At 41.5% G+C, this 14,885-nt stretch overlaps 1 protein-coding gene across 5 annotated transcripts in view; it reads right to left on the bottom strand.

Annotated features, from left to right (window-relative positions):
- TRIM33 (tripartite motif containing 33) overlaps positions 1–14,885 on the bottom strand; it is a 163,795-nt gene that overhangs the window by 57,774 nt on the left and 91,136 nt on the right. For all 5 annotated transcript variants that reach the window (XM_073667143.1, XM_073667141.1, XM_073667145.1 and 2 more), the window contains exons 7-9: positions 3,940–4,086; positions 2,555–2,672; positions 22–266 (exon numbers count right to left, since the gene is read on the bottom strand). In XM_073667143.1, the coding sequence (XP_073523244.1) occupies positions 22–266; positions 2,555–2,672; positions 3,940–4,086 (510 nt within the window). The remainder of the gene's footprint in view (positions 1–21; positions 267–2,554; positions 2,673–3,939; positions 4,087–14,885) is intronic.

Below are 14,885 nucleotides of genomic sequence, written 5' to 3'. Positions count from 1 at the left end.
CCACTGCCCTCTTATACTTGCCTGCTGATGCATGACTTGTGGACCAGACGGCCTTTGATGCGGACCTGGTGGCTGAACCATCCGCATTTGCTGGAGCTGCTGGTGTTTTTGAGCATACACCTGCTGCTGCATATGCTGCAGACGGAGTTGTGCTAGGTTAATTTGTGCAGGGGGTTTATTTACATGATTTGTTCCTTGGGGACCTTGCCCCACAACAACATTAGGCGCATACCCAGAAGTCGGCTTATTTTCAACAATAAGATTACCTGGGAAAATAAAATGATAAATCAGAAGGGAATAGATAGCATGAACCTTACAACAGAATGACATTTTGAACCTAAGGCCGTGATACAATAAAGCTGGAGACCACGGTTTCATTATCGTATATACATTGCTAGGCCACAGCACAAGTAATCTACACTCCATAGTATATTTAAAAGAGGACCTGTCACTGGATTTTTTTTTTTATTTAAATGGAGTACCTCCTCCAATTGGTGCAGCAGTTTTCACAATAAAACAAATTGACATTTACTGTTTGGTAGAGATCACTTCTCAGAAGTCATTTTTTTATCATTGCAGGTGGATTACAATGAAATATAACATCCCCGTCATATAGTTGGAGGCTGATAGACTATAATAACTGCACATGGGCATCATCACAAGTCCCAGAGCATGTTCACAACACTGATACACGTCCGTGAGTCTTCTCTAGATACCAGTCTATGTGGCTGCAGCTTAAATTAGACAAGATGGCTACACTCGATCATGTACAGAAAATAAAATTAGACTAAACTCAAAAAATAAAAACAAAGACAAATTAGGAAAAAATATATATATGCTAAACTATTTGGTTTTACCGTATTTTTCGCACTATAAGATGCACTGGACCATAAGACGCACCTAGGTTTTAGAGGAGGAAAATAATGAAAAAAAAAAAAATTTAAGCCAAAAATGTGTTCATGATGCACTTTTAAAGGGGTAATATCCCCAGTCCTGGTATGCACGGCACCCCTCATCCCCGTCCTGGTATGCACGGCACCCCTCATCCCCGTCCTGGTATGCACGGCACCCCTCATCCCCGTCCTGGTATGCACGGCACCCCTCATCCCCGTCCTGGTATGCATGGCACCCCTCATCCCCGTCCTGATATGCACGGCACCCCTCATCCCCGTCCTGATATGCACGGCACCCCTCATCCCCGTCCTGATATGCACGGCACCCCTCATCCCCGTCCTGATATGCACGGCACCCCTCATCCCCGTCCTGATATGCACGGCACCCCTCATCCCCGTCCTGATATGCACGGCACCCCTCATCCCCGTCCTGATATGCACGGCACCCCTCATCCCCGTCCTGATATGCACGGCACCCCTCATCCCCGTCCTGATATGCACGGCACCCCTCATCCCCGTCCTGATATGCACGGCACCCCTCATCCCCGTCCTGATATGCACGGCACCCCTCATCCCCGTCCTGATATGCACGGCACCCCTCATCCCCGTCCTGATATGCACGGCACCCCTCATTCCTGTCCTGGTATGCACGGCACCCCTCGTCCCTGTCCTGGTATGCACGGCACCCCTCGTCCCTGTCCTGGTATGCACGGCACCCCTCGTCCCTGTCCTGGTATGCATGGCACCCCTCGTCCCTGTCCTGGTATGCATGGCACCCCTCGTCCCTGTCCTGGTATGCATGGCACCCCTCGTCCCTGTCCTGGTATGCATGGCACCCCTCGTCCCTGCCCTGGTATGCATGGCACCCCTCGTTCCTGTCCTGGTATGCACGGCACCCCTCATCCTTATCCTGGTATGCATGGCACCCCTCATCCCTGTCCTGGTATGCATGGCACCCCTCATCCCTGTCCTGGTATGCATGGCACCCCTCATCCCTGTCCTGGTATGCATGGCACCCCTCATCCCTGTCCTGGTATGCATGGCACCCCTCATCCCTGTCCTGGTATGCATGGCACCCCTCATCCCTGTCCTGGTATGCATGGCACCCCTCATCCCTGACCTGGTATGCATGGCACCCCTCATACCTGACCTGGTATGCATGGCACCCCTCATACCTGACCTGGTATGCATGGCACCCCTCACACCTGACCTGGTATGCATGGCACCCGTAATCCCTATCCTGGTATGCATAGCACCCCTCATCCCTATCCTGGTATGCATGGCACACCTAATCCCTATCCTGGTACGCATGGTCCCCCTAATCACCATCGTGCTGCACATAAAAAAAAAAAATAACCACTCCTACTCACCTTTCTACTCTCCTCCAGCGCTGCGTCCTGCCTGCCCGCACTGATCTCTCCATGTGAGCCACGCATGACGTCACTGCCATGCGCGTCTCACAAGGAGAGATCAGCTGCCGGAAGTGAGTCTTATAGTCCGAAAAATACGGTAGTTAGTTAATTAAAAAAAAGTTAATACATTTTCTAGATTAAAAAAAAAAAAATGTACACGGGATAATATGGGACATATTCTGTTAATACTCCTGTATGAAAAGCGGACAATCTGTATAAAAGGTCATAGTGAACTAAGAAAGAGCTTACCTAAATTTACTACATTCTTTGCCCAGAATGTCGGATCACAATGGAACCTTACTGCACCATTTGCTGCTGGTACTGGGTCACATCGAGCCTTTAAAATGTGACGTAACTGAAAAGTAATCTGGAAGGAAAGATTACCAGAAATAAACTGCAGAAGGAGTACAGAAATAATTAAATCAACAAACCAACTCAAAAGTAAACTTTGAACAAATACAAATTAAATTTGCCATTTCTACTCACTATGGATTCCTAGTTATTCCTAGTTATAGAGCCCCTTCTAGTATTATACCCAAAGTGGAATTAACATATCTTCATCTAAAGGATTTGGCCTCATTATTAAAATCACAAAATGTATAGTGCTGTGGCACGTACATCTGTAAATCTCTTCATTCTGCACCTCAGTAGGCAATTATAAGACCCCTGGCGGCTCACGTGCGGGATATGCAAGCGCTGCAGCTCCGCGTTCGCTGCTTCCACTGCAAGATTGTAACACTCAAGCGATTTACCCACAAAAAAACTTTCATTCTTGACTGCAAACATGTTCTGCGCAGATTCTGAACTGTAGCAGAGCCCATTCAGCACATTAAAAGATAAAGCAAATTGAGTGCCCATGAGCTGATCACGTTCAGTAACCATCACCGCTTACAAAGAAAAAAAAACGGGATTAGTAGTTGAGAAAGCCATGTGGGTAAATCCCATTGCGGCACCCAGGTAGCAATGACAGCATTAGTGTTTACATAGCTGAGAGCAAGTATGAAGAGATTTACAGATTTATATGCCACAATAAGAGACTTTTTGTTTTTAAAGAGGTCAACCGGTTTAAGAAATTTTTTTTTTTTTTTAGTATACTTGACGTTTTGATCACTCCTTAGTGTGTTTTTTTTTTTTGCAAAGTTGCAGTGACTGAAAATACACAATTGTAGCAATTTGATTTTTTCTCTCTCTGCGCCATTTACCCATTGGGTTAATTAACTGTATAGTCTCATAGACTAGACTTTTATGGACGCAGCAATACTAAATATGTTAATTTTTAAATATTTATTTTAAATGGTGTACAGGGGAGTGATTTCATTTTTCTAAGTGGACTTGAACCTGTGATCAACAGATCGCTTTTACCATATACTGCAATACAGCACACAGCAATCATGCTGTGGGAGGAAGTAGATGAGTGGACTGGTGGCGTGCCCTTTAAATGCTACAGTTAAAGATTAACTGTAGGATTTAAAATGGTTAACAGTCATGGATGGAGATCGGCTCTCCTTGCTGCTGAGCGATGTTGATTATCGCTGTGTAACGGGGTCCAACATAAGATAGCGCAATAGTACATCGGATGTCAGTAAGGGGTTAAAACATTAGTTTATTTGTATTACCCAAGTAAGAAGACTTACCAGACGTTTGCTGTATAACAATGCCGTGCTGCTGCCACTTGCAATTGCCCAGTTTGTGAAGTTCATGACATGTTTCACCTGCCTAGAGAGGCCAGTTATATCATTTTGCTGCTGTACAAGTTTGATTTGTCGTTCTTTTGTGACACTCTAATGAAGGAAAACAAAAACTTTCAAGTTAGAACTTAGTAGCACAATAGATTACAAAGTACAATAAAAAGCTCCAAATTAGCACAGGCACCAATACATTGCAAAAGCACCTTCAAAAAGGGAAAACAAAACAAAAACCCGCACAAATAGAAATCATGCACCATCCATGAAGTCATACACTAAGCAAAACTATCAGCTATGACGGTCTGCAAAATCTGTTAATAATGTCCGAAGAAAATTAATCCCATAAATCCGATCTGCCGAGTAAAATTAGGGTATATAAAAACCTATGGTTAAAAAAATGTTAAAAAAAAAAAGTTCTTAAAAAAAGTTTTTTCCCAAGAAAAAAAATTCATTTTAATCAATAGATCTTTGAATAATAATATAAGAATATTTATTTATATAGCGCCGACATATTCCGCAGCGCTTAACAATTCACAGGTTCATATACAACAGTCATATGTAACATAGCTAAAGATAATACAATAGTTACAGCAAAAAGAATGACAACCCTGCTCGTAAGAGCTTACAATCTACAATGACAATATGTTCAACAATTGAAGGTGTTTAAAAAAAATGTTCCTGTGCTGAGATAATCTTATACATGTTCCCCCTCTCTGTACTGTGTAATGGCTGTGTCTGACTGTGCAGGAACATGATCTAAACATACAACAGCTCCTGGCCAGGTGAGGAAGCTAAAGACAGGACAGCACGGGTTCGCTCCTGGAAGAAGCAAGGCGAAACACGAGTTGCGGTGGAGGTCTGCAGCACAATTTCTCCTGTGGATGCCATCAGTTTGAATTTTAGGTAAAGTCCATTTCCTATACCCATATCTCTAGCTGTAAAGGGATCCACTGTAGGCACCTACATGTATAAACTTTGCATCTATATCTTCATTGTTTAGATATTTGAATACAGTATACTGGTACAAAAAAAATATTAAATACAGTATTGTGCTTCGTTTATTATTCCTGCCTACTTTAATTATCTGCTGCTGCGGCTCTCTTTGGCATGAGGCACCTTATTTTGAGTGCCTGTTTTATTATGATTCATTAATAAATATATTTTTATTCTGTAATTTTTCTGTGCACTTCTTGACTTGAGATTCCTCTTCCCAGCGGTTATGTGTTCATGTACGATGAAGTGTTACCCTCCCATTGTTTAGGGGTTTTTTGGACTGTTATGTTTATTTATACTAGTACACTGTGTTAACATGTTCCCTCCTGCTTTCTATAAGGTTTAGCACAAATCGTTCTATACAACATGTACTACTGTGACTAAGAGGGAATTTGTCACTAGGTATTTGCTACTCCATTTGAGAGCAGCATGATGTAGAGGTAGAGACTCAGATTACAGGGATCTATCACTTATTGGGCTGCTTACTACAGTTCTAAAAATCCCTCTTGTATCCACTGCTACCCCACCCACACCACCGATTGGTACCATTCTGTATACACTGCACATTGGTAGAACGTTTCCAATCACTGCTGGAAGAACAGAGGACGATATGGCAGCAGGTTTATAAGTCCTCATGTCCTGCTGATAAAACAAAACTACAGCTAGCAGCCAAGTGACATCACTGAAATTAGGGTCTCTGGCTCTCCACTACATCGCTCTCAGATTAGGTGGCAAAAGCCTGGTGACAGATTCCATTTAAAGGAGGTGTTGACGGACTTTACCAATAGAAACAGCCCAGCAGTGCCTACATATTATAATATAGAAAAAAGCTATCTATACCAACTAACCAATTTACAACTACTCTTACTTCTCTGTTGTAACTGCCCACAATCCTATTCTAGCCACACCGACAATCAACAGTTACTAGTCACAGAAGTCACCAGCAGGGTACCTTGGCGGAAGTGCAAATGGGTTAGCAGCAACAAAAGATAAGAATGTACTTGATATACAGGTGCATGTCACTAAATTAGAATATCAAAAAAAAGTTAATTTCAGTTCAACACAAAGTGAAACTCATATTATATAGAGTTATTACATACAGAGTGATCTATTTCAAGTGTTTATTTCGGTTAATGTTGATGATTATGGCTTACAGCCAATGAAAACACAAAAGTAAATTAGAATACTTTATAACAGTTTGAAAATTAATTTTAAAATCCAAAATGTTGGCCTACTGAAATGTATGTTCAGTAAATGCACTCAATACTTGGTCTGGGCTCCTTTTGCATTAATTACTGCATCAATGTGGCGTGGCATGGAGGCGACCAGCCTGTGGCACGGCTGAGGTGTTATGGAGGCCCAGGTTGCTTTGATAGCAGCCTTCAGCTCGTCTGCATTGTTGGGTCTGGTGTCTCTAATCTTCCTCTCGACAATACCCTATAGATTCTCTATGGGGTTAAGGTCAGCCGAGTTTGCTGGCCAATCAAGCACAGTGATACTGTTGTTTGTAAACCAGGTATTGGTACTTTTGGCAGTGTGGACAGGTGCCAAGTCCTGCTGGAGAATGAAATTTCCATCTCCAAAAAGCTTGTCGGCAGAGGGAAGCATGAAGTGCTCTAAAATTTCCTGGTAGACGGCTGCGATGACTTTGGTCTTGATAAAACACAGTGGACTTACACCAGCAGATGACATGGCTCCCCAAACCATCACTGATTGTGGAAACTTCACACTAGACGTCAAGCAGCTTGGATTGTGGCCTCTCCACTCTTCCTCCCGACTCTGGGACCTTGATTTCCAAATGAAAATTGGAACTCTGGGACCTTGTTGAGTGTGTCAGTGACTGCCTTTTGAACATCTGTTAAGTCAGCAGTCTTCTCATGATTGTGGAGCCTACTGAAACAGACTAAGGGACCTTAGTTTTCATTGGCTGTAAGCCATAATCAACATTAACAGAAATAAACACTTAAAATAGATCACTCTGTTTGTAATGACTATATAATATACGCGTTTCACTTTTTGCATTGAAGAACTGAAATAAATTAACTTTTTGATGATATTCTAATTTAGTGAGATGCACCTGTATCTAGACCCTGGTTGGCCTCTTTAAATATATATATATTTTTTTATAGAAATAGTAGTGGGCAAACCGTTTAACTGGCATTGAGTGGTTGTAAGGACGTGTTTAGTTTATATTAGAGGGACAATTTCTTCTGGTAGGTCTCATTTAGGACTAATTTGATATTGTTCTATTGAAAAATGTCAGAACTACAAAAGGTTAATTCAACTTACATCTAGATAAACGCATCTAAATAGAAGATTGTGAGTATTTATAAGGTGTGAAAGGTGTAAGGAACACAAGGTGTAGAATAAATAAAGTGTTATGTTGAAATGACTGAAAACAGGAGGTCTACGCATTTTGAAGGCAAAAGGACAGCAATTCAACAACTGAGCAGTTTGTTGGTAGCTTCCAAATTCTGGTCCTTGGCATATATATCTAGTCAAAACCCTTAGTGTGTTACCCAGATTTTATGTGAATTTTGGACATCAGTAAATATTCATTTTAGCCTAAAATATCTCAGTAGAAAAACCAATAAACCAACTATTAAACACACAACATAGTAATACTTCAATCTAGAAAATAATTCAGATACTCTGATGTTTTTCACATGTCTGGAATAGAACTGCATAATAACAGTCTCTACGAGCAGAAGACAGTTACTTTCAGCACTATACACAATAACTCACTATTTTGATTTGAGTTTTTAAAGTGTCAATCAAGTTTATCTAGGCCCTCTACATATACACAAGCGTACTGTGCAAAAGCTTTAGACAGGAGTGGGAAAATGTTGCAAAGTAAGAATGCTTTCAAAAATAGAAGTGTTAATAGTTTAATTTTTATCAACTAATGAAAAAGTGAATAACCAAAAGAAATCTAAATCAAAATCAATATTTGGTGTGACCACTCTTTGCCTTCCAAACATAAAATTACCAATTCTCCTAGGTACACTTAGGCTGAGTTCACACGATGCGTTTTTCATGCGTTTCCGTGGCGTTTTTGCAGTTGCGTAAACGCCACAGAAAAGCATTAAAAACGCATGGTAGAAGGGCAGCAATGTTCCCCAATTGAAATCCGCATGTGCTGTGCCCATGATGCGGATTTCATCCGCAGCATGTCAATTAATTTTGCGGAAACGCTGCTCTTTTGCCGCCATTGACTTGCATTAGACCGCATGGAATCCGCATCACTGTATATGTTGATGCGCTTTTCATGCGGTCTAATGTGCGGATGGTACCCGGGTGTGGAGGAGAGGACTCTCCTCCAGACCCAGGTACCATTAAAAAAAAAAAAAAAAAAAAAAAAAAAGAATAAAATAAAAAATACATATATTCTCACCTTCTGACGGCCCACGCAGCGCTCCTGCTTGGTTCCCGGCACTTCGGGGTTGAATGAAGAAGGACCTTCGCTGACGTCAGAGTCATGTGACGGGTCACGTGACGCTGACGTCGGAAGGTCCTAAAGTCTTCACTGCCGGCAGCCGGGACCGAGCGAAGCAGGACACCGGGGGCCATCAGAGGGTAAAGTATATATTTATTTTTTGACATTCACACACTATATAAATCCATGCCGGTTGCATGGATTTATATAGTGTAAAGCTGACAAGCACTTCAAGTGATGCTAAAATCGCTTGGGAAGCGCTTGTCAACCCGCATGCGGAAATGAAAGTGAAGAACGCTTCACATCCGCATGTCCCTGGCAGGAAAAACGCATGTACAATCCGCATGCGTTTTTTCCTGCCAGAGAGATGCAGAAACGCTCAGGAAAAAATCCTGAGCATTTCTGCATCGTGTGCACATACCCTTACACATAGTTTTCTGAAGGAACTCGGCAGTGAAATTGTTCTAAACATCTTGGAGAACTACAGATCTTCTGTAGATATAAGATTGCACAAATCCTTGTGTCTGTTTATGTAATCGCAGTCAAACTCTGACATTGAGATCAGGGCTCTGTGGGGGCCATATCATCAAGAGTTAAGGCTATGTGCCCATGTAACAGATTTGATGCAGAGTGTTTTTGCCTCTCTGGCAAAAAAAAAAAAAAAAAGCATGCAGATTTACATGCGTTTTTTCTGCCAGAGAAGCGTTTTTTCAAGCACTTTTCCAAGAGATTTTAGCATCACTTGGAAAAGTGCTTGACAAGTTGGTCACTATATAAATCCATGCAACCGGCATGGATTTATATTGTGTGACCAACTTAGACGTTTTAAATGCTGCCTCTATAGTATATAAGAATAATAAAAAATTAAGAAGTTAAAAATAAAAGAAACCTGTATACTCCCCTCTCCAGTCTCCTCCCGGTGGCGATCCTCTCTCCTTGGCGTCCCGCGGTATACTTGCAGGATCTGCGGTGACGTCATTCAGTCAGCTGATGGTCACGCGACCATCACCTGACCGCTGACGTCAGCGGTCGTGTGACCATCAGCTGACTAAATGACGTCACTACAGGTCCTGCCAGTACACCGCGGGACGCCGAGAGGGGACGCCAATTGTCAGGGAAACACACTTGGTCAGACCTTGCAGCTCTCTGGCGCCCCCTTATCCTGCTGGTCAAACAAGGTATTGACAGAGGATAAGCACGGGCGCAGCTGCTCTAATTTATGTCGACTATTGTAGCACGTGATGTGACAGGACGTATATATACCACCAGTTCCTTCCAGGAACGTATATATACCTCCGACCAGCCACTTTCAAACCACAATATCACAAATACTGGTATACTGCCACCACCGATCGCTTAACAGGTGGATCGGGTACCCGTTAGGTAACGTGAATTAGCAAGTGAGGAACGTGTTTGCTCGACATAGGACAAGAAGATCGAAGCTAGTAAATAATAATGATTTACTCCCGAAAGTGGGCAGTGTTTACAAAAGATATACAAGATATTCTTGCCCCGGGACGTCAGACGCACGCTCTCCTCGCTGCGTGGAAGAATCACATCTAATTTCCGGGGAGCCGTCACCCCCACAGAATCTGAGACCATCACCTCGTGAAGCAGGTTTTGCTATTACTTATCCCTTTTATTTTAATAATTGTTTACGTATATATGTAAATTGTCTCTTTTATTATATCTTGTATATCTTTTGTAAGCGCTGCCAACTTTCGGGAGTAAATCATTATTATTTACTAGCTTCGATCTTCTTGTCCTATGTCGAGCAAAAACGTTCCTCACCCGCTAATTCACGTTACCTAACGGGTACCCGATCCACCTGTTAAACGATCGGTGGTGGCAGTATACCAGTATTTATGTGATATTGTGGTTTGAGGGTGGCTGGTCGGAGGTATATATACGTTCCTGGAAAGAACTGGTGGTATATATACGTCCTGTCACATCACGTGCCGCAATAGTCAACATAAATTAGAGCAGCTGCGCCCGTGCTTATCCTCGGTCAATACCGTTTTTGACCAGCAGGATAAGGGGGCGCCAGAGAGCTGCAAGGTCTGACCAAGTGTCGTTTTCCTGACAATGTTTTTTTTCCACTTTTTCATTTTTACTAAGAATCAATTTGTGAAGCACCTGGGGGTTCCAAGTGCTCACTATGCATCTAGATAGGTGCCTTGGGTGGTCTAGTTTCCAAAATGGGGTCACTTGTGGGGGAGCTCCAATGTTTAGGCACACAGGGGCTCTCCAAACGCAACATGGCGTCCGCTAATTATTCAAGCAAATTTTACAATCAAAAAGTCAAATGGCGCTCCTTCCCTTCCGAGCCCTGCCGTGCGCCCAAACAGTGGTTTTCCCCATATATGGGGTATATGCGTGCCCAGGGGAAATTGCACAACAAATTTTGGGGTCCATTTTTTCTTGTTACCCCTGTGAAAATAAAAAAAAATTGGGTCTAAAGTAACATTTTTGTGAAAAAAGTTAAATGTTCATTTTTTTCTTCCACATTCCAAAAGTTCTTGAATGTGGTTTTGAGCACCTTGAGGGGTGCAGTTTTTAGAATGGTGTTACGTTTGGGTATTTTCTGTCATAAAGACCTCTCAAAGTGACTTCAAATGTGATGTGGTCCCTAAAAAAATGGTTTTGTAAATTTTGTTGGAAAAATGAGAAATCGCTGGTCAACTTTTAACCCTTATAGCTCCCGAACAAAAAAAAATTGGGTTCAAAAATTGTGCCAATGTAAAGTAGACATGTGGGAAATGTTATTTATTAAGTATTTTGTGTGACATATCTCTCTGATTTAAGGGCATAAAAATTCAAATTTTGAAAATTGCAAAATTTTCAAAATTGTCGCCAAATTTCCGTTTTTCACAAATAAACACAAGTGATATTGAAGAAATTTTACCACAATCAGGAAGTACAACATGTCACGAAAAAACTGTCTCAGAATCAGGGGGATCCGTTGAAGCATTCCAGAGTAATTACCTCATAAAGTGACAGTGGTCAGAATTGTAAAAATTGGCCTGGTCATTAACGTGCAAACCACCCTCAGGGGTAAAGGGGTTAAAATGTAATGACTATATGTTTGAGGTTGTTAGAGCCAATTAGATGGTTCCATGATGGTATTGCATGATGGACAGGTATCTGCCTGTTTTTCTCAGTATTTTTTCTCAGTCTTGATCAAATCCCCAACTCCATTTGCTGAAAATTTAGCCCCAAACTTGCAAGGAACCTCCACCATGCCTCACTATTTCCTGCATACACTCATAGTACCACTCATCAGCAAGCAAACGTCTTAGTTACTGCCAAATGTATCCCATTTTGATTCATCAGTCCAGAGCAGCTGCTGCCATTTTTCTGCACTCCAGTTCTTAGATTTTTGTGCATAGCTGATTCGCTTGACCTTGTTCCCATGTCGAAGGTATAGTTTTTTGGACGTAATACGTATGTTAAAAGCACCACTCTCGTTATGTTTTTTATTATGTCACCACCAGAGTGGTATCACTAATCTAAGTTCCCTATCTCTAGTAATGTACTTATCAGTAACATCTTCAGCTCTTCTCCAGTCCCATTTTGCCATCTTGTGACTGCTGCTCTTGACTGACCAGAAGTCAGAGCTAACAGTCACAAACTCCCAACGAAAGTCTATGGGAGCTTCGTTCTGGCTCTCTCACTTGCATTGAGTAGTGACCTCCAATTCACTCAGCAAACACTGGAGCGTTTGGCAGGTCACAAGCAGAAGACAACGACAGAAGCAACACTGAGAACAGAAGACAGTGTCTGGTATATTACTTAGGGCAAGGAACTTCCATTAGAGATCAAACTCTGGCGCTGAAATAAAAAAAAAGACAAAGTGGTCCTTTATCCTGTTTATGGCATGGACATTTTCAGATTTGCCTTTTTGTTTTTTAATCGCCTTCTTTTAAGAGGAATAATTTTTTTATTTTTCCATCAATATAGCCTTATGAGGGCTTGTTTTTTGTGGGACAGGCTGTACTTTTGAATGAGAACAATCATTTTACCACAGTGTACTGGAAAACGGGAAAAAAATCCAATTTTTTTATTTACCATGTTCACTAAGGTAAAACTGAACAGGCAATGTGATTCTCTGGGTCAGTACAAGTACGAAGAAATGAATGGTAATGTGATAGAATAAATGGTGTCATTCAAAAAGAACTAGTCCTCATGCAGTAATATTGACAGAAAAATAAAAAAGTTATGGCTCTTTGAAGAAAAGGCAAAAAAAAAAAAAACACGGAAAATACCTGTTGCATGAAGGGGTTAACAGTCCGCCTTGAGACACTGAAAGCTGCTAACATCTGATCGCTGCTTGTACTTTACATAGCAGTGCTCATCTTGACAAAGAGCGCTTGCAGCTCGAAACGGGTCGAAAGATGCCTGTATTCTCATTTTTGTGAATACACAATTTTAATCTTTGCTTCTTGTACCTTGGAAAATAAAATGCATCTTTTTGCACTATTTGTGATCTGGATTTTTCTGCTTTCTTTGTTGGATGTTGCGCCCTGCTCAGGTGCTATCCGTGCTCCAGAAGTGTGGAACTGCAGGTAGTGAGCTGGATTTACTTCTGTGACTTTGACTGCTATGTATAGCTAAAATTACTATCTCCTATAAAAGCAGGCTTTCACAGGAGTATCGTCATGACCGGCATGGGGATCTTCAGCAGACCTCCAGGCTGTCCTGACAACCCATCGGCGGCCGGTGATCACGTCATGGTCGTGGGAATCTGAGCGTGGAATGATGCGCACCCCTGTCAGCATGTGTTAAATGATGCTGTCAGAAATGGACAGAGGGATTTAACAGGTTAACAGCTGCGGACAGAACTCCATTCCTCCCACAGCTGTTAGAGGCACAGGGTGGCTGATTAAATCAGCAGCCATGTGGGGGGGGGGGGATAAAGGCTCAGTTTGCGAGGCCGCATTACAGACAGGGACACCATGACATATGTTTACGTCATATGTCGTGAAGAGGTTAGAGGTCATTTCTGGCCAGATTTCTCCAAATAGTACTTTGGTGTAGACGAGTTTATACTGTCAGTTCTGAGCGGATGGCACTGCTGGACATCTTCCGATTTCAAAAGGAAGCATTACACGCGTTTCATCTGCTAGCCGACCACTGCGGCTATGGTCCATAAAGCTTGGAAACAAACCATACAGCCAATGTCATTAATAACTATCTTCAGCATAAAGAATCAGAAGTCCATGAAGTGATGAAATGGAACCACAGAGCCCCAAACTCCCAAGATGTTTGGAACAACCTCCCTTCCAAGATACTTCAAAACCTATGTGCAAGTGTACCTAGATGACGTTTTGATGATCTTTGAAGGCAAAGAGGTGGTGGTCATACCAAATATTGAATAGATTTAGATTACCTTTTTTGTTCATTCACTTTATTTTTATCAACAAAATGCAAACGTTTGATACTTCTATTTTTGAAAGCATTGACTCTGTAGCATGTTTATTATACACACTAGAAACCAGAAGTTTACATACACTATATAAAGAGACACATATGTATGTTTTTCTCAATATCTGGCATGAAATCAGAATAAACCTTTCCCATTTTGGGTCAATTAGGATTACCATAACGTTTAATATTTGCCAAATGCCAGAATAATGAGTGTGAGAATGTTTTAAGGCATTTTATTACTTACTGCAAAATCAAAAGTTTACATACACTAAGATTATTATGCCTTTAACCCCTTCGCAACCTTGAGTTTTGTCGTTTTTTGCTCCCCTTGTTCCCAGAGCCATAGCGTTTTTATTTTTTGGTCAATATGGCCATGTGAGGGCTTATTTTTTGCGGGACAAGTTGTACTTTTCAACGCCATTACTAGTTTTACCATATCATGTACGGGAAAACGGGAAAAAAATTCCAAGTGCGGTAAAATTGCAAAAAAAGTGCAATACCACAGTTGTTTTTTATTTATTTTTTTACCACGTTCACTGAATGCTAAAACTGACCTTCCCTTCTTATTCTCCAGGTCATTACGAGTTCGTAGACACCAAACATGTATAGGTTATTTTATATTTAAGTGGTGAAAAAAAATTCCAAAATTTGGTAAAAAAACTAAAAAAAAAAACAGCGCCATTTTCAGAGACCTGTAGCGTCTCCATTTTTCGTGATCTGGGGCTGGGTGAGGGCTTATTTTTTGCACGCCGGGCTGACGTTTTTATTGATAACATTTTGGGGTAGATCCGATGTTTTGATCGCCCGTTATTGCATTTTATTGCAATTTTGCGGCGACCAAAAAACGTAATTCTGGCGTTTAGAATTTTTTTCTCGTTACACCGTTTACCGATCGGATTAATTCTTTTTTTATATTGATAGATTGGGCGATTCTGAACGCGGCGATACCAAATATGTGTATGTGGTTTTTTTTTTTTAGATTTTATTTTGAATGGGGCGAAAGGGGGGTGATTTAAACTTATATTTTTTTTATTTTTTT

This window comes from Phyllobates terribilis, unplaced genomic scaffold (assembly GCF_046119375.1).
Source record: "Phyllobates terribilis strain yellow unplaced genomic scaffold, ASM4611937v1 Scaffold_2__4_contigs__length_985480577, whole genome shotgun sequence".
NCBI classification, from domain to species: domain Eukaryota; kingdom Metazoa; phylum Chordata; class Amphibia; order Anura; family Dendrobatidae; genus Phyllobates; species Phyllobates terribilis.
The sequence above is the reverse complement of the archived record's forward strand: the minus strand, read 5'-3'. Positions and strand labels throughout refer to the sequence as shown.